General features: G+C 38.0%; 1 protein-coding gene across 2 annotated transcripts in view; it reads right to left on the reverse strand.

Annotated features, from left to right (window-relative positions):
• The window catches only part of RNF128 (ring finger protein 128), a 148,803-nt gene that overhangs the window by 18,157 nt on the left and 110,644 nt on the right, over positions 1-20,002 (reverse strand). For both annotated transcript variants that reach the window (XM_056125666.1, XM_056125665.1), the window contains exons 2-3: positions 16,422-16,669; positions 2,536-2,607 (exon numbers count right to left, since the gene is read on the reverse strand). In XM_056125666.1, the coding sequence (XP_055981641.1) occupies positions 2,536-2,607; positions 16,422-16,669 (320 nt within the window). The remainder of the gene's footprint in view (positions 1-2,535; positions 2,608-16,421; positions 16,670-20,002) is intronic.

Genomic DNA, 20,002 nt, shown 5'->3' on the forward strand with positions numbered 1-20,002 from the left:
CAGTGGAACATGTCAAATCCCTGGGTAGGGTAGAAAAAGCTGCACCAAGATGGGATGGGACAAGTCCAAGCTCTGCAAGTTCACAACACTGAAGCTGATATCCTGGCAGGTCTTGTTAATGAGATACTTATGGACCTTCAGAATCTTTTTCAGGATGGGACCTTGGACCAGGCATGCCTTGAATGTGGTGCAGGATCTCAGTGACAAGGATACAGGTTAGTGAAAAGGAATCTCCAGCTTAAGATTCACAGGGTGAAAGCGAGAAGACTAACACAATAATTGTACCTGAGATGGAGGAAGAACTCAGCCCATGGGGCCTGTAACTGTTTACTAGAGTATTGGGTATGATTTTTTCACTTAATATTGTGCATTTGATATTCACCCATGTTGCCTTTCTAACAAATGAAATACAGTATGTCTTTATGGTTTTAGTAAGCACTTTCCTAGTTGTGAAGAACACTGAGCATATTACATATGCTTTTTGTGCCATCAATTAACTTTCTCCGGTAAAATATCTGCTGTTCCCATTTTTCGCTAGGTTAGCTCCTCAATGCACAACTTTTAGAGTTCCTACATATTCTGGGTATAGTCATTTATTAGATATGTGATTTACAAATGTTTTCTCCCAGTTTATGGTTTGTCCTTTTAGAATTATTAAAGTATATGCAATATTATACTGATCTCACAGATAATCTATAATGAGTCAATATGTGTACTTATTGTGCTTAAATTTAATGAAATTTACGACCATACAATGTTCACTGTATCACTGTTATCCTGTTGCTCATCGATTTACTCGAGCAGGCGCCAGTAATGTCTCCATTCCTTCCAGCCCTGAAATTTTAGCAGCCTCTCTTTACTCGTCTTTCCCAATGCTGATATATTGCAGGCAGTTTCAGGGTCAGGGGAATGTGACCTGTATTGTTACTGTTTTTGGCATATCGAATACACCACAGGGAGGTTGCCAGGCTCTGCCGTGCACCATACAATGTTAGTTTTAAGAATTTATTCTTTGATAATTCTTGAAGTAAAAAAAAATTTCCCTTTAGGAAACTTGATTTTGGTTTACTTTCTGAGTAACTTTTGTCTAACCCAAGATATGACCGTATTTTCCTCTAAAATTTTCTTCTAAAAGTTTCATAGTTTCATGTTTCATATTTAGGTCTTTGATCGATTTTGAATTAATTTTTACAGAGGGTATAAAGTTTTGAGGTTTTTTTTTTATTATGGATAGTCAATCATTGCAAATAGAGAACTAACCACTAGCTATCGTTTTGTCATTGAATTGCCTTTGCTTCTTTGTTGAAATTTTAAAAATAATCCTTCAAATCAGGTAATGTGAGATACCCAAATGTGTTTTTCATCAAAATTGTTCTAGTTATTTCAGTTCCTTTGCTTTTCCTTATACTCTTAACATCAACCTGTCAATCCTAGAAGATTCTAATAGGAATTTCTTTAAAACTTCCCTGAGTCCAGAGATTCATCAGGGGAAAAGTGCAACTCCTTACAGCAGTGAGTCTTCTGACACATGAACCTGGTCAGGGTATAGTGCCACATTTATTTCTGTTTTTAAAATTTCTTCCTTTCACTGGTGTTTTGCAGATTTTAGCACACAAATCTTGTATGTATAAGAGTTACACCTCAATATTTAAAGTTTTGGGCGCTACTAGAATTTACATTTGTATTTCAATATGGTCTGTAGCATTCTGATGTTCCGTGAACCTGAACAGGGTATAGCGCCACGTTTATTTCTGTTTTTAAAATTTCTTCCTTTCCCTGGTGTTTTACAGATTTTTTTGACACACAGATCTCGTATGTATAAGAGTTATATCTCAATATTTAAAGGTTTGGGTACTACTAGACTTTACATTTGTATTTAAATATGTTCTGTAGCATTCTGATGTTCCATATCGATGGTAGTTTTCAACCATCCTGAATCTGAAAATGAATGATCCTAATCAAAACTGTAGTAAAAGACTTCTTGGTTTCCTATTGCAGTTCTAACAAACCACCATCATTTAGTGGCTTAAAATAACTAATTTATTCTCTTATTTTTCTAGACAACAAGTCTAAAAATCAAGTTGTTAGTAGTACCGAATTCATCCTAGAGACTTAGGAGAGAATCCCTTAACTTTTCCAACTTCTAAAGGCTGTGCACATTCCTTGGATTTAGTACTTTATATCACCCCAACATCTTGCTTCCATGGCCACATCTTTTCACTTGCTGTAGTGAAATATTCCTTTTCTTCCTCCCTGTATAATATAGGACAATCTCCCCTCCTCAAGAACCTTAATGACATCTGCAAAGTCCTTTTGTGCCATATAAGGCAACATTCCAGGGATTAGGACATTATTATCTTTCTTGTAGGGTGGTGGTGGTGGTCATTATTCAGCCTATATTCTGCACAACACATATAAAACTGTCAGTAAGATTTATAAATTTCAATAAAAAGCAAACTTTGGGAGAACAGTTTTAACAACAGCTTGGTGTGTTTCTTTAAACCAAGTAGTATTTTAAGAAAATCATAATTGCACCTTGTCTCCTTGTTTCAGGGTACGCAGCTGAAGCCTTCCAATAGCCTTTTTAGCATCTGCCTTTAATTGTCTCTGTAATAAAAAGGATAACAGGTATTAGAAAAAACAAGTTTCAAGAGAAATTTGATGAAAAAGGTAGAAGAAGTTAAGAAGAGTAATAAATATTTATCATGCAAAAGTCAAGAATTGCAAACCACAATGCTCAAAAGTAGAGAGAGTATGAGGGAAATTGTCTGCCATAGAGGCAGAGGGAGGGTTGGGTGGGGGGTGGCATACTGGGTACATTGGTGGTGGAAAATGTACGCTGGTGGAGGGATGGGTGTTTGATCACTGTATGACTGAAACTCAAATATAAAAGCTTTGTAACTGTATCTCATGGTGATTCAATAAAAAAGTTTTAAGTGAATATAGCAACGATTTTTATCCTATTTTTTCTTCTATTTTAGCTTTTGGGGTCAAAACCAATGGTACTTAAGGGTTCTTCCTGGCTATGTGCTCAGGGATTGCTTTTGGCAGTGTTTGCAGGACCACGTGGCACTGTGAATCAAGTCTGGGCCTCCTGTATGGAAAGCATGCATTCAGCCCATGGATGACCCCTCTGGTTCTATAGATGAATTTTAAAAGACAGCCTTAGGAATGAAGAGATTGCTCAATAGTAGAATACATGCTTCATAAGTATCAGGCCCTGGGTTCTGTCACTGTCACTGCAAAAAAGGTAACATTTACCCCATTTCTTTTTGATCAGGAAGTTTCTCAGATTAATAAAAAGTTTTTCTGTATTATGTTTGCATACCTTCTTAAATAACAACTTTGGACAATAATGGCAAGAGCACATATTTCTACTCCATATGGATTCTCATGCTATTATTTTTTTTGTTTTGGGGTCACACCTGGATGTGCTGAGGATTTACGTCTTACTCTGGCTCAGAGACCACTCCTGGTAGGCTTGGGGAACCATGTGGATTCCAGGGACTGAATTCAGGTCAGCCACATGCAAGGTTAAACACCCTACCTGCTGTACTATTGCACTAGCCCGATAATACCAATTTTTAAGAAGCTTTTCTCAGTAAAAAATTCAGTAAATGAAAACATACGTGATTCAATAAGCATAATGAGTTCATGTGATATGTGTTTAAATATCTGTGGCAAATACATATAGCAATTAAATAATTTATGTATATACATAGGTGTTTAGGGAAAACTCCTGAATGCCCAAACTTACTATTACGTAGTTATCTTTCTATGAAAGATGTATGGTTTAATGCCAAGTTTATTAGATAAACTACTGCACTGCTACCACAGAAAAGGATAAACTTCTATTGCTTCCTAACCAGCAAATAACAGCAGTTAGTGTAATTAACATAGCTGCTATTGTAGCCTAGCCCTTAGCAGGAAAGATGTGTTAACCAATGCCCTTTCATTCTCACTTTGGATTTAATTGTAAATTTGCACATAACAAAATTCTTTAAGGGTACTTCATTTTGAGCACAAATACTGTCCCTTCAGTTTTGTTACTTGCCATACTAATAACAGAGTGACAGTGAAACAAAGTATACCCAGGGCCTTTAGAGCTGATGCCCCAAAAGGAAGAAAGCTTTGCTCAAAATCTCAGAGTTGGTTGGTGTTGGTAATACCAAAGTTCAGGGCAAAGTATTCTTTTTCTTGATATCAAGGTAGTCTTCTTTCTTGAGTGTAGCTTTGGAGCATAAAGTCAATATAATTACTTTCCTCTATTTCTATTTTATAATTCAGTTACCTTTTCTATTTCTTTGAGGTGAAATTGGTTTATAGTAGCGTTTAGGTTTTAGGAAAACAGCCTAACACCTCTTGAAATATTTTGGGGGGGAGGTACCTTAGGTTACACCTAAGCACCTTAGGCCTATTTCTGGCCCTATGCCCAGGAAAAACTAGTGGTGCTCAGCAGATCTTATTGGGTAAGATCAAGGTTGGCAATATAATGTTCTATCAGCTGTTATTGCTCTCTGATCCAGTATCTATTCTCTTAATGGTCATAAGATTTTCCTTAAGGATATAATATTCCCTTTTCAAAGATAAGCAAGTGGAGTCTTTGAAAAATGTCACGTGACCATCCAAAAGAGCATGGAGTCTCTCCCTGATGGCACCTGTGCTAGAACTCTGCTTTTCATATTCTAAAGTTCTATAATATGAATATCTGTTACTCAACTTCCATCTGAAGTTCTTCCAACCCTTGAGTTTTAGGGTCAGATAAACTGGGGTCAGTTAGTACAGTCAACAACCAGTATGCCCACAATATTCCGGCCCTGAGATCTTTCCATAGAACAGGAGCTATATAGGTACCAAAATGAGAAAAAAAAAATCAAATGGTGAGAAAAACTGATCCAAGAAGAGCAAATGGGGTAAGAAAAAAAAGCAGTTGATGATAAGCCTGGTAAGTCTTTGACAGTCATTTTATACATTCTAAAGAAATCTTTAGACCACTTCTGATTTGGGTTATAGCAACAAGCTCTTCAACAGTTGTGGAAATGCTCTCATAAGGGGGTGATACATTTCTAAAGTGTTTACCTGATTAAGTCACTAGTCATAACACCTGAGTTTGCAGTGTGAGTGTTTATGGATTAGGCATGAATACTAAATATATTATTTTATGTAACCATGTTCAAGACTAAGGTCAATTAATTTAAGGGATGGTGTCAAAGACAAGCTTTAAATGCAATATCCCAGTCTATGCTGATGAAAAGAGTAGAGGCTACCTGCAAAAGAAAAAAGGTGGGGACTATCCAAAATATACAAGCCATAGAGACAGGCTCAGGGAGTGTGGCAGGAGGGAAAACTGGGGACATTGTTGGTGGGAAATACACACCGTTAGAGGGATCAGTGCTGGGACACTGTATGACTAAAATCCAACCATGAACAGCTTTGTAACTCTGTATCTCATGGTGATTCAATAAAAAAAATACAAGAACATCTAAGATTCCAGAAGATCCGAAGGAAGGCTCTTGATTATGAAGGGCTCCTAAAAATGATCTATTAGGATCAGGGAGGTGGTTCAGTAATAGAACTCAGTCCTGGAATGTATGAGGCCCTCAGTTTCATGCCACCCAACCCCAAAACAAAGAAACAAAAACAACCAGGATGGGGAGAGTGCAGCAGTTAGGGTGCATGCCTAGCATGCATACAATTTCAGTTAGATTATCAGAAGCACAAGGTCCCCCAGGCATCACAGGTGAGGCTCTGAGGACCCTGGAGCATCACTAGTGTATCTCCTGGGTGGGGCCCCTTTATCCTCAGCATCACAGGGTCCCAAGAGCATTGCACCCTGGGGGCCTTGCATAGAACTGCCAGCCTGGTTGGTTAAGAGAAATACCTGTGGGGCCTCTGGGCCTCCTGAGAACCTCCTGGGAGGTTCCTAAAAGGGAAAAAAATATCTAAAAGACTTGAGCATAGCACAAAGCAACGTTTAAAAAAGTAGTCCTAAAATTTAAAAAGTGGTTTAAAAGAAAATTTGAGTATATAACACTTCCATTGAGCTTTATTTTAAAGTATAGAAAAGTCATTTTCTTTCTGGAAAGAGAGAGAGAGAGAGAGAGAGAGAGAGAGAGAGAGAAGAGAGAGAGAGAGAGAAGGGAGAGGGGGCTCAAATAAAGGCCACTCTCAAAACTTCCATTAGTACTCAAAATAATACTATCACACTGATAACTAAGAATTTCCAAGTTGTATTCATTTCTCTAAAGTGAAAATACGGGGCTGGAGAGATAGTACAGCTTGTAGGGTGCTTACCCTGCACATGGCTGACCAAGGTTCTATCCCTGGCATCATAGATGACCCCCTGAGCACTGTCAGGAGTGACTCCTGAGTGCAGAGGCAGGAGTATTCCCCTGAGATTTGCTAGGTGTGTGATCCAAAAAACAGAAAATAAAAATAAATATATGGGGGGTGGGGCATGCAGGGATATGGCTCAAGCGGTAAGGGACATGCCTTTTGCATGTGAAGTCTTGGTTCTATTCCTAAAACTAACTGGACCCTCAAGTACTGCCCGAAGTTGTCCTGGTCCCCGGAGAACTGCCATTTGATGCCTCCACAATAAACTAAGAAAGCATGAGAATAAATTTAAGACTAAGTAGATTATACTAAATATATGTTTAGGTAATAATTTAAACAAGATTTCTGAATGCACATGTCTCAGTATTTAACAATAATATGACCCAGTGCAAACTATAATTATATTTTATATTTCAAGAATCTATATTTACACAAATTATATTGAATATGATTTACTGAAGCCTCTCAACCATATCAGATTTTGCAGCACACTGTTTCCATTTCCTACCATATTTTATAACTATAATATTTATATATTTTCCCTCTTACTCTTTTGTGAGTAGCTGAAAGATGGGGACTTAATTATTTGTATTTAATGTGCCGGTAGTGACCAATTGATTTAGAAAATGAAAATATTTTCATAATTTTCTCATCCAAGTCACAAGTTCAGTCATTAAATCCTGTTTTACTAAGTTTGGAAAAGAATGTTTTAAAACAGCATTTTTAATGGGTATATAGCTCCATGTGAATCTCCAGAATACACCAAGAGGGCCACAAGTTAAAAATTACCTATCTAGGGTCTGATAGCACAAGACTAAGGAGCCAACTGTTAGGACAGAGGATCAAAAGAGGAAGGGGCCACAGTTAGAAAATAGTTGATAAACATTGTTTTAAGGACATATTTTAGATCTGGACAGTGTGTTGGGTTCAACCCTACACTTTTGAAAAATGTCATCTTGGTTAATCATTAACAGCCACATGGAAGAGGCATTTTAATACCCAGGTTTTATAGACAAGAAAGGGTTTAGAAACTTGACTAAAGTCCAGACAGCTGTTAGTTGCAAAGCTGTGATTCAGTTCAAGCCCAGGTTCTATCTGGTTTTAAAGGCCGGATCTTGCCATTATAGTACATTGCCTCTGTTGTGTAACAGCAAAGAAACCTTTAAAAGGTTTAACATTCTTGTAAAGAAGAGAAATGAAAGGAATAAGAAAAAATTCTGTTAGCTATTATAGAATCCTTGAATCCTCTTAAATTGACTACTATGATTGAGAGAAGACTTATAAACAAGTATTTTATACCAAGGTCTGTCCTCATACTCTTCAGTCTTAAGAGATAGATAGCTTAAGTATATTTGACAGTAAAGTTAAAGACTGAGTCAAAAAAGTTTCTGTTTGCAAAGAAATCCAAGCTATAAATGTAGCTTGGAAGACGTTCGACTATAAAACCAGCTTTTGAAGAGCATGTGGGGCTCATTCTCCACTCTGGAGATTGGCCTACATCTCAACTTGACATATGCACCCTTGGCTATTTCCCTTGAGAGAAGCCCCTGTTCTCTCTTGATCATGTATCTTTCTCTTTTTCTCTCTTGGCATTTCTCTAATGTGAAAAAATTTCTTTAAATAAATCTATCTTTACTTAAAAATAATTTTGGATACTGGGTAATATTCTTAACAGAGGAACCAGAGTTATAGTACAGCAGATAGGGCACGTGCTCTGCATGTGGCTGACCTGAGTTCGGTCAAAATATGTTTCCTGAGCCTGCCAGAAGTGATTTCTGAGCACAGAGCCAGGAGGAAGCCCTGAGCACTGCTTAGTGTGGCTCAAATATCACACAATGATCAAACACCCGTCCTTCCACCAGTGCACATTCCCCACCACCAAAATCCCGGGTATACCCCCTGCCCCCCCTTTCCCACCATCCCCCTGTCTCCATGGCAGACAATATTCCCCATACTCTCTCTCTACTATGGGGCTTTATGGTTTGCAATACAGATGCTGAGAGGTTATCATTTTTGCACCTTTATCTACTTTCCATAATAATATTCTTAACAGAAGCGTAATCATTATTCAAATTATTCAGCTGCTACTATCACTCTTGTACCTGAAGAATTTCAATTACATAGGTCTTTTCTTTTTGGTTCTGATTTTGACTGAAATTCAAAGCCAGGCCAAATTTTTAATCTATATGTCAGTGTGTATATTTTAAATTATAGTGAAATCAAAGAAACCTCATTTGTGTTTTTAGAAGCAATTAAATAAAATAGACACTTTAGTCTGATGTGGTGTCAATTTTGTCAGTCTGGTTTTTGCTCGCCAACTTGTTCAACTTTTAACTGGAATTCACATAGTAACACTAAGCATTTTGTCAAATTTGACAAGGACAGTGTGTACAACAGTAAAAAGGAGGGGTGGGTATAAGCAAGCAAGATGTTTCTTCATATAAATCAGCACTTTAAAACTATTTTCATTAAAATTTGGCACAGAATTTATAGAACAGAGTACTAAAATGAATTATCGTAATGAAATTCTCTGCTTCAGATATATTCCTGGGAACAAAATCAATGTCTGAGTCATATGGCTATTTAGATATATAAGTGAAAGAAATTTCCCAATTAAAATCCCACACATAGTATTTTGAATGGGTTTTGAATGAAAGTATTCCCAAAGGAAAGAATACATAAAAGTCCTGAGATCCAGCACAAAAACTTCCTTCTGTTCAACAAGAAAGTCAGAGACTATATAAAGCTGGGATCTACTCAAACAAGAATTTGTTTAATCTGCTCTTCTTCTACAAAAGCCAGAATAATGCTTTATGTTAAAATACTCTAATTTTCACATGTAGACAGGAACAGATGTCAATGTGCAGACACTGCTTAGTTTTCCAGTTCATTTCTTGTGCTAACAGGGAAACCAGTGCCACTGAAAATACTTCAGATATCATTAGTCATGTTCTAATGTCAAGGACACATTTGAAGAAATTAATGTAGCTTAATGCTTACTCATCAGAGACCACACAAGAGTGCTATCTCTTAGACTCAAATCACAAGGTCATATCTCTGCCTAAGGCTAGGGAACCAATTTGAGTCTCAGAGAGAGTCCAAGGCTCAGAGGTGGGGCTATCACTGGGCAATCCTGCTAGCATCCAGCCAGGCCTACTTAAACACCAGGAACCAGACAGTGAATCCAGGAGCATATCATCAATCTTAACTCTTCTGTGAGGCAGCCATGGAAAGTTAGTACAATGGTCACATTTTAGTAATTTAGCATCATCACTAAAATGAAGAACAGTTCAAGGGCCAAATTCCCAGGATTGACTGAGGGCCAGTAATATTTTCTTGGGAGATCTTTAAGGAGTAAGCAAATAGATCTACTGATATTTTTTTCCTTAAAATCCATTCCCTTGATCTTTTCAATTTTTATTTGGAGGCTGGAGTGCTCCTACACAATACTCAGGGGGCATTGGGGCTACTCCTAGTGAAGTCCGTTGTCTCAATGCTTGGTTTAGCAATATGGGGTATCTTGGCCTGGTGGTGCTGAAGGTTACATGCTATGAGGCTCAGGAGACAGTGTTCAAACCCACCAGCTGGGTTTGAACACAGGTATTGCACGTGCAAGGTATGCATCCTTGACTGCTGAGCTCCAGCAGTCTGTTGGGCCATACAGCTTTGGGCCATACTGTTCCAGCCCTCCACCAACAAAACAATCACAGTTGCTAAGTTTTTTAGGAGTATGTTACAATAAAATATTTCTAATATTTGTAAAAGCCAATGAAGGCTGAAAATAGTCTCAAAGAAGAAATTATTCCAGGCTTTAGGACTCACAAATATTTTCATATTTAATTATCTATGATCACTTGTTCTTTGCGATACACTTATACAGATATATTTACTAGAGTAACAAACTAAACCAAATTCTTTCTCAGATCAATTATTCTCCATTGGTATCACCTCTTGAGGAGGATTCAGCCAATTTTCAAATACATTTTATTCCTACATTATTTATTTATACAAGGTGATTGAATAGTTATCAACATACATCACAAATGGTTATGTATGGTACAGGTTGGCTTCTAAATAAATATGGAATCATCACAGGGCATACATATTTTACCTCAACAGGTTGTGTTTTCCATGACAAAGTCTATTAAATCTTACTAGAAGAATCATTCTTTGCCTACATACCTGGTAGTGTCATAGACAAGTGTTACCTAGTGGTGATGATCCTGTCATTTCTAGATTCCCTGTTAGTAAAGGACAATTATAATTATTTGTCTAAATTTACATTTTATTATACATTTTAAAAGTCCTCCTTGATCACTGTGTAGCAGGGCAATTTCTCTCCCATGGGAAATACCTGGGTATTATTCACTGGCTTTTCTATTCCTATTGGCTAGTCATAATTTTCGAACAGCCTTTCTTCAAGAGTCCAATGACGTAAAGTTATGATTTCACTCAGAAAATTTGCATAAGTCTTGGGGTCTATGTATTCAAAGAGGCTCTCTCTGAGTTCCATATGTAAAATTGGAAAACCATTTGAAGTAAAATTACAAAATATGCCTTTTCTCCATTGAGTGTTAATATTCTCCAATATTAAGTATTGGGGCTATATAATAGAGTGCTATTACCAAGGTTTTATTATTTTATCAAAGTAGATTCCTATTGTTTACCCTTACCTTTCCTTCCTTCCAATCTCTCTTAGTAATTTTTCTTTTCCCAAAAAACTTTTCATTCTTCATTAAAAGTAAACTGAGTTTGTTGAATTATCCCTCACCTAGATCCTATTTAACCTAGAATCCTCTTTTATCTCACTAGACAATGTTTGATCCCACACATGCCTTATTGCCACTGAATCTGATTACTTGAATATAGTTATGGTATGGGCTGAAGCAATAGCACAGTGGGTAGGGTGTTTGCCTTGCACACAGCCAACATGAATTACCCAAGTTCAATTCCTCCACCTCTCTTGGAGAGCCCAGCAAGCTACCAAGAGTATCTCGCCCACATGGCAAGGCTGGCAAGCTACCCGTGACTTATTCAATATGCCAAAAACAGTAACAAGTCTCACAATTTGTTGTAAGATGTTACTGGTGCCCGCTCGAGCAAATTGATGAATAACGGGAGGACAGTGCTACAGTTAGGGCATACGCATTTTACCTCAACAGGTTATGTTTTCCATGTCAAAGTCTATAGCAGTCAGTTTAGTCTTAGCAGTTTAGTCACAAGGTATTACACAGTTTTCCTTATCTTGGATTAGGGTTTTTTCCCGGGGGTGGGGGGACACAAGGCCATATTAAGTTCAATATCTTTTTCAACAACATGCCATTGATACTTTTCACCTTGCTTAAAGTTTTTCATTACTAAAATAGGACAAAGTTACATATGCTCTGACAGGTCAACTATGTAAGGTAAAAGGTAAGGTAAAGGCCCTCCCGTTGTTCATCGATTTGCTCGAGCGGGCCTAGTAACGTCTCCATTGGAGACTTTGTTGTTACTGTGTCTGGCATATCGAATACATCACGGGGAGCTTGCCAGGGTCTGCTGTGTGGGCGAGATACTCTTGGTAGCTTGCCGGGCTCTCCGAGAGGGGCGGAGGAATCGAACTCGGGTCGGCCATGTTGGTTGCGTGCAAGGCAAACGGCCTACTGCTGTGCTATTGCTCCAGCCCTATGTAACCTCTGTGTTCTATTCATTAAATATAAGCATTTCTAGTAATCAAATCTTTTACATTTATCAGTTTGCCTCACGTGATACAGCTTGTGTCAAAAAACATTCAGATGATACATGGGTGGTTCAGTGGGAGAATACTTTTTTTTTGCTTTTTTTAGGGTCACACCCAGAGATGCTCAGGGGTTACACTTGGCTCTGCACTCAGAAATTACTCCTGGTGGTGCTGGGGAGACATATGGGATGCCGGGGATTGAACCCAGGTCAACCACATGCAAGGCAAACGCCCTACCCATAGTGCCCCAGTCAGTGGGAGAATTCTTGCCTGCCACACAGGAGGTCGGGTTTGATTCCCAGCCCATGCAATGGATGTTTTCTGGAGCCAGAGTGATAGCACAGTGGTTACGGCACTTGACTTGCAATGCAGCCACTCCGAGTTCTGTCCCTGGCACCCCATACAGTCCCGGAGCCCAAGCGAGAGTGGTCTCTGATACTGGTGATAGGATGATGCTGGGAAAATTGGACAAAGAATTTGATCATGGCTCATTGTAAAGTTGGGTGTTATGAATAACTTTGTAGATTACAGGACCTCAATAAAAATATCCTTAAAAATCGTTCAAAAGGAAGAAATTTATGAACACTCGATGTCCTGGTATTCTAAAGTTTCCATAACTCAATTTCATTACCATATATACCAGTAATATGAGAATAATGCTGTGAACAGTTAGTTGTAGTTATAGCCATTTTATATACTAAGCTCTGTTTTTACAAAAAGGAAGTTCTATCTTTACAAATAATGGTTATTTATTTACTTGCAAATAAATATCATTAACATGTAAATGATATCCTATACTCTCAAATAGTGATAAGCAAAAGGAATCCAAATCATATATCCAATTCTTTAATCACCAAGGGATAAGCAAACAGCTCATTAAGTAGTAAAAGAAACCCTTTCAAAAGAAAACCCTTTTCAAAAGATGAGAAGTTGTGTGAGTATCTTTCCGTGTGTGTGTGTCTTTGTATGTGTATAAGTTGGTGCCAAGAATCAAACCCAAGGCCTTATACAGGTAAAGCATGAACTCTTCCAGTGAGGTACTCACCTGGCTAAAATATTTATGGATTATTTCTATTGATGATCTTTTTCACAAAAGTTAATTTGTAAAAATATAATGAACTATGAAAATTAAACTGCAAAATGAAAGCAAACTATTCCATAAATCTTATGTAACAACAGGGAGCTCTTTACAAAGTCTAGAACAAGTTGATGAAGTTTAATACTACATATCAGATTATTATAGCCCTAAGAACACAGAAACACACACCCCACAACAAATATATGCAAACACTCCTGTCACTGAAACTATATCCTTTGAATAGTCAACCGTACAAAATTTTTTCCAACCTCAGAGACAAAAATAGCATAACGTCAAATATTAACAGTGTGAAACTACTGAATGGTCTGGCGCAGGAATTTTAAACATCCTTTTGACACAGCAAGTAACAGGCTGAACCTGTCACCAATGTGATAAGCTGCTTCTGAGGAGAACGATAGAAGTCAATTAACTTTAAGCACTGAGATAATCATCACTCATTACCACATGCTGGTTATAATCTTTATGAAGGTCTTATAATAAGATTTCAATTTCTCATCTGTTCCTGAATTCAATTAACTCTCTTGTCATAGGGAAATCCTCATTGTTCCCACACTCCCAAATAAATTGGGCTCCTTTTCTTTGACTACAGCAGAAAGAGTACATGACCTAGCCAGAATTTCACTGACTTTGAAGGAACTTCAGGAGATATGAAAATGTATTATTGTCTTTTCTATGGAATAAGCTGAAAGCACTAAATACTGAACATTCTGGAGATGGAGCAAACCACTCTGTGGGAAAGGAATGAATGATGATGCAGAAGCCATAGAATGGTTGCAAAGTAATCAGATTCTGAATATGGAATGGACGTAGAGCCAGCAGGATTTACTGGTGGAGATTATATGGAAATGTGAGAAAAACGAGGAGTGAAAAACCCTGATTTTTTAATTATAGGGTATTATAAAGGCACATATTATATAGAATATATTATGTTATATAGTCCATATAATATGCATATATTATACATGTTATAGGGTCTAGAAATTCTTTTGTAAAATGGAAGTCATAATAATATGTCTGTTGTGTGTCCACAGTAGCAGAAGGCAAGAAAGAGGACAAGATATGTAGCTTTAGGTGCATATATCTGGGTAGAAGTTGCAGGAGCTTGGGGAAGTACTCTTTGTATTACTGCCATTTCCTCACTATTAATTAACTTCCAGCTTTGATGTTGATAGTACAGTTGGAGGTTTTAGGGATTTGTTTTGTTTCAGTTTTGGTCCACACCCAGTGATGGTCGGACTCCCTCCTGGCTCTGCACTCCGGGATCATTTCTGTTGGGAATCAGGGAACCATATGAGGTGAAAGGGATTGAACCCGGGTCATATGTGTGCAAATCAAGTGCCCTACACACTGTATGACCATTCTGGTCCCAGGTTTAGAGATTTAAGGAGAAGGGAACATGTATCATTAGTCACCCAGTAACACAGGAGAGGGAATGGTTGAGAAAACATAATATGATTGCTAGGCAGCATGAACGGCTCACTCTGAGTTTATGGCCATAAATTTAATGTGTGATCAGCCAATATAGATGTAAATGTTGTTCTGCTACTTCAGTGATGCAAAGGGCAGGCAGAAAGCATGCTGGAAGTAGGATTTAACCAGGGTTATTTTTTGATAGCAAGTGGAACAAAGAGCAAAAGGGATCAAGGGAACAAAAGTCATATGCATGGCAATTAGCATGGAAGTTGAGCTGGGTAAAGAAATAAGTGAAAATATTCAGGTGGAATGAAGGAGCAATTTAAAGGTGGCAGGATTAATTCCACACTACCATAGGATGTGGTGGGTACTGTTTAAACTACCAGGATACTGTTGCTCGGCTATTGCCATACCTTCTATTTAATCAGTATTATAATGAAAACTATGAATAAACAAATCTTTGGAGTTGAGCACAGTGAATTATTTACACCAACTTCCTCAATTAGTCCTACTCTATCTTTCCCGATCTGTCACCCATGCAAACATATGTACAGACACATACATATATACATACCTTTAAGTGGTGACTACAAGTTTTCTATTATGTGGGAAATGGGGGTAAGGGTTATTTCCCTTGCACTTGACTTTGGGGTTGCACAATGAACTGTGTTCAGGAGTCACTCCTGGCGCTGTGCTCAGGCATTACTCCTGGTGGACTTGGGGGACCATATTAGGGTTCTGGGATTGAATTCAGATCAGCTGCATGCAAGGCAAGTGCCCTGCATACTATACTCTCTCCAGCCCCCTCCCTCGAACTTTCTAATTATTAACTTTTCCATATTGAATTTGAAGTGCTTTTCTAATTTAGAAAAATAGCACTGTAGCACTGTCCTCCCATTGTTCATCGATTTGCCCTAGCAGGCACCAGTAACATCTCACAACAATTTGTGAGATTTGTTATTACTGTTTTTGGCATATCGAATGCATCATGGGTAGCTTGCCAGGCTTTGCCATGCAAACGAGATACTCTTGGTAGCTTGCTGGGTTCTCCAAGAGGGGCGGAGGAATTGAACCCGGGTGAGCCACATACAAGGCAAACAAACGCCTTACCTGCTGTGCTATCGCTCCAGCCCTTAGAAAAATATATTTTGATAAATATATTTACACCCAAATAAAAATTACAGGCTGGATATGCTCCCTGGAGTTCAAAGATTTCATGGGGGCAGGAAAAGAATTGTACACAAATTACAAAATTGCCATTTTTTGGGGATAAAAGATAACATATTTTTGAGTTCTTTTGTTTTGGGGCCACACCCAGGTGTGCTCAGGGCTTACTCCTGCCTCTGGGCTCAGGGATTACTGCTGGCAGTACTTCGGTGACCATATGAGATCCTGGGGGTCGAACCCCGGTTGACCATGTGAAAGATAAACACCCTGCCCACTATACTGTCACTCTGGCCTCAGCTGATATACTTTTAAAAAATTCACAGGTTTCTGGGATGGATAGATAACTCAAAGGGGTGGAGCACATTCCTTGTCTGCCCAAGTGCCCCAGGTTTGATCCCTGGTACCACATGAGCTCTGCATGAATCCAGCAATCCTGGGAATAGCCCGCGTGGTTCTCAGCACACTGCAGAGCGTGCCTGCCAGAGCTTCTGATCATCAGATCTCAATCACTGGCAGTCGATGTCAGGCCTCTCAGACCAATAAAGAAAAACAAACCTCACCAGGTTTTATTAAGTTTATGCATGAATTATTGTCTGGCCAGTGAAATTTTCTGAAAATACACAACCCCCAAACTATAATTAATACAGCTGAATATTTTTAAAATTGGAATAAAGGAACATTACCAACCTGCTTCCGGCTTTGAGCTCTTGCATTTCGCAATCTTCGAGCAGAATAAAAGATAAAATAGCCCACGGTTGCCGCCGTGATAATAAAAAAGGACACAGACACGAAGAAAATGGAATAGTGATTCACCCAAGGGCCGTGTTTCTTCCCTACTTCGATCACCATTGTTACTTGTATGCCTCTTTTAATAGACTGTAGAATTTTTGTGCCTTTCAGATTGCCAATCATGATTGCAACAATACCATCAGCACCTGTAAAAGAAAAGCAATTCAGTTTTAGTTTGTAAAAGTATTCTTCATCTAAAAATCAAATGGCTAAAGTGATCTTAAATGATTTTAAAACAGTCAGAGGAAGGATATGTATTGAATTAACATTTGAGCCTGCTATGTGCATCTAAGTTATTGGAGGGTGTAAGCATACAGGAGACTTGGTTTCTTATTTAAAGAAATAATAACTTAGTAATGAAGGTAGCTATCATATGTAACGAAAGCCACACACAGGTTAACTTCTAATATAATTCAGCAGCATTGAGATGGTGCCCCATTTGCATCTTGTAGAAAGACTTTAAGACAGCTCCCTAGATACTGGAAAATAAAGGGTTATTCACTAGAAAATTTGAAAAATTGGGAGAACATAAATATTCAATAGTATATTTCTTAACTTATAAAGTGGCAGAATTTACTAAAATATGTAAGAGTTTACATAAGGGTATTCATGAATTGAGATAAAAACGTTTATAACGTACCTCAAATTTACAACCTACACATATATGTTCATGCGCCATTCTTTCCATAGTCTCAAGAGAAAGAAAAAAATTGTTTAAGGTGATCTAAAGTTTTGCATGGACTTGATAAGGCTATCAATGCAGACAGGTAGAATTTATTAAATGGCATGATTCTATTAAGCACTGCACAGTATAGCACTGTCCTCCCGTTATTCATTGAATTTCTTGAGCGGGCGCCAGTAACGTCTCCACTGTGAGACTTGTTAGTGTTGGCATATTAAATACCTCACGGGTAGCTAGCCAATCTTTGCCATGTGGGTGAGATACTCTCGGTAGCTTCCTGGGCTCTCTGAGAGGGGTGAAGGAATCGAACCGGGGTCGGCCCAGGTTGGCTGCGTGCGAGGCAAGTGCCCTACCTACTGTGCTATTGCTCCAGCCCTTCTTAGGACAGTAGGCAGCACGTCAGTCTCATAATCTGAAGATTTTATTAACACCAAATAAAATCAAATCTGATAGTAGACTGAGCTTATTACTAAAGGCCTACACTTTAATACCCCTTTCTCTACTCTTCACTAGGTAAGTACTGGGCAAAAAAGAAAGGACAAACATTACCTCTTACAGTGCTATGAGCATATCATATTACTTATGTAATTTCAATACATATCAAAATTTCTATCCATTTTAGTTAATATGACCTGCGACCAATAATCTTAAGGGAAAGAGATTTCACTGAATGTTAAGAGACTGCCAATGAGAGAGCCCTCCCACTGATACTAGGTTAAGGTACTAAACTAGGTTAATGATTAAACTCTAATCTGGAATAAACACAAGCACACAGACATGTGACTCTTTAAAAGTTCCTTTAGACCAGAATTTAAGTATAAAAGTACATTATTAGACTAGTATTCACACTTTCAATGATGAAATTAGGAGCACAAACCTTAAATGACAATGTATATAGAATTATTGCCCAAATAATCCCTTAAGTGTATGATACTTGTACCAAACCCTTTGAAAGATCAAGACCTTCTCTTTACTGGAAGTTATTCATTTAAAATACATTCACTGGATGTTATTTTAGTGTGGTGAATTTCTTATAAGCTGTAATAACTGTTTATTTAATAGTAATAGTATAGAAATAAAGTTCTTAAGGACATATTTTATATATAATCACTATTTAGCTAAGTCCTTTTATAACTCTGATACCTTTGTCATCACTAAGTTTGGTAGATGCTAACAACTCTGTTCTCATGGGGAAAATCTCAGTTTCTAGCACTACCTAGTTAGTGGAGCACTGGAGTCGCCCCCCAAACTGCTTTTGTAACAGCCCATAAGCAATTCTAGATATGGCCCACCCATTCCCTTCCTCTCACAAACACATAAAACCTCATGGCAAGTGAAGAAGTCTTAAATTCCTTCTTTTCCGAAAGTCTGTCAGTGTATGGTCAAATATACCTTATGTGTCTAGACTCTTGTAATTTTGCAAGATAGTAGCTCATTTATCTATTTTTGTAGAGGTTTTAAATTTCTAGCCTTGGTGCTAAAAGCACAGATATTATTTCAATAGTCTTTTTTTCGCTTCTCTACACGCCATCTGTCAGGAAAATTCTGGATTGTGAAGTTTTGGTTAATTATATAACCTTGAACATATTTCTAATACCGCAATCTGTAAAATCTTTGAAAGCACAGCTAACACTAAAAATCTGGTTTGGGAATATCTGTAATTTTAAAGATTTGTAAAGATTACAGATAGGTCCTTTTGAGGTTTGTTGAGTAATAGAAACAATTTTTCAGTCTTTCAGAAGATCTGAGGTAGGTGATATCAGTGTATGCTCAGCAAAATGCAGAACAATGAGATCAGAGAAAAACTGAGTCACAATTTTTTTGAAAATACTGATTGGGGAAGAAAGAATTTGACTCATACCTTGCATTATTAGAAGTGATCCCTGGCAGGGCTCAGGAGACCATATGTGGTGCCAGGGACTGAAACTAGAGTTGCAGCAGCTGCAGCTGCAGCCGTATGCAAACCAAGTGCCTTATTTCCTGGACTACCTCTCCAGGCTCCAGATGAATATTTAAAAACAAGGACAATCAAGAACTGTATGTTGTCTACATATACGAAATAATCTTTGCTTCAATTCCAGAGTCCATGTCAATACATGCTATTGTCAATTGTCTATTAAATTATCTTTGTAATACTATGAAGACCTATTTCTAAGCACTATTATCAATTGCCTCCTTTCCCTTTTCATGCCCTTATAATTGCTTAAAATTTTGCTTACTCTCAACTGATTCCCTACTAGTTAATGGTATCACACTCATTCTGACAACCTGGTTTGGTAATCTCAGAAGCATAGTAGAATCCTCATTGCTAATCTACTCAGTCTGTAGATGCCACTTTCTTGACATGTCCCACAATCACATCCTTTACACAGCTGCTGCTTTGGTTTGCACTACTTCAACAACCTCTCAACTGGTCACTCTATCTCTAATTTTCCCTCTTAAAGTTTCCTCTAATTTTAACCTTCCTGGTTGACTTTTGTCAACATGTGGTAAGAGTGTGCCTCTTCCCTGCTCAAAAGTCATTAGTAGCTTCATATTACACATTAACGCCTATCTCCGAACACCCTTTATTTGGTGCTCCCTTCTCTATCTGAGCTACCATTTCCCCTAGAATGCCCGGATGGCCTCTAAGCCATGGAGTAATCCTCCTGGTACTGATCTCAGCTATTCTTGGGTATTAATCTCCTATTTTGTTACTTTATGTCCCCCAGATGAATGTAATCTTTTTATGTCTATCCCTCTCTGACTCATTTCGCTTAGCAAATAAAGGGTGTTTGGAGTATCCTCCCAGGATGGG

This window comes from Sorex fumeus, unplaced genomic scaffold, assembly GCF_029834395.1.
Source record: "Sorex fumeus unplaced genomic scaffold, SorFum_2.1 ptg000058l, whole genome shotgun sequence".
In the NCBI taxonomy this organism is placed as follows: domain Eukaryota; kingdom Metazoa; phylum Chordata; class Mammalia; order Eulipotyphla; family Soricidae; genus Sorex; species Sorex fumeus.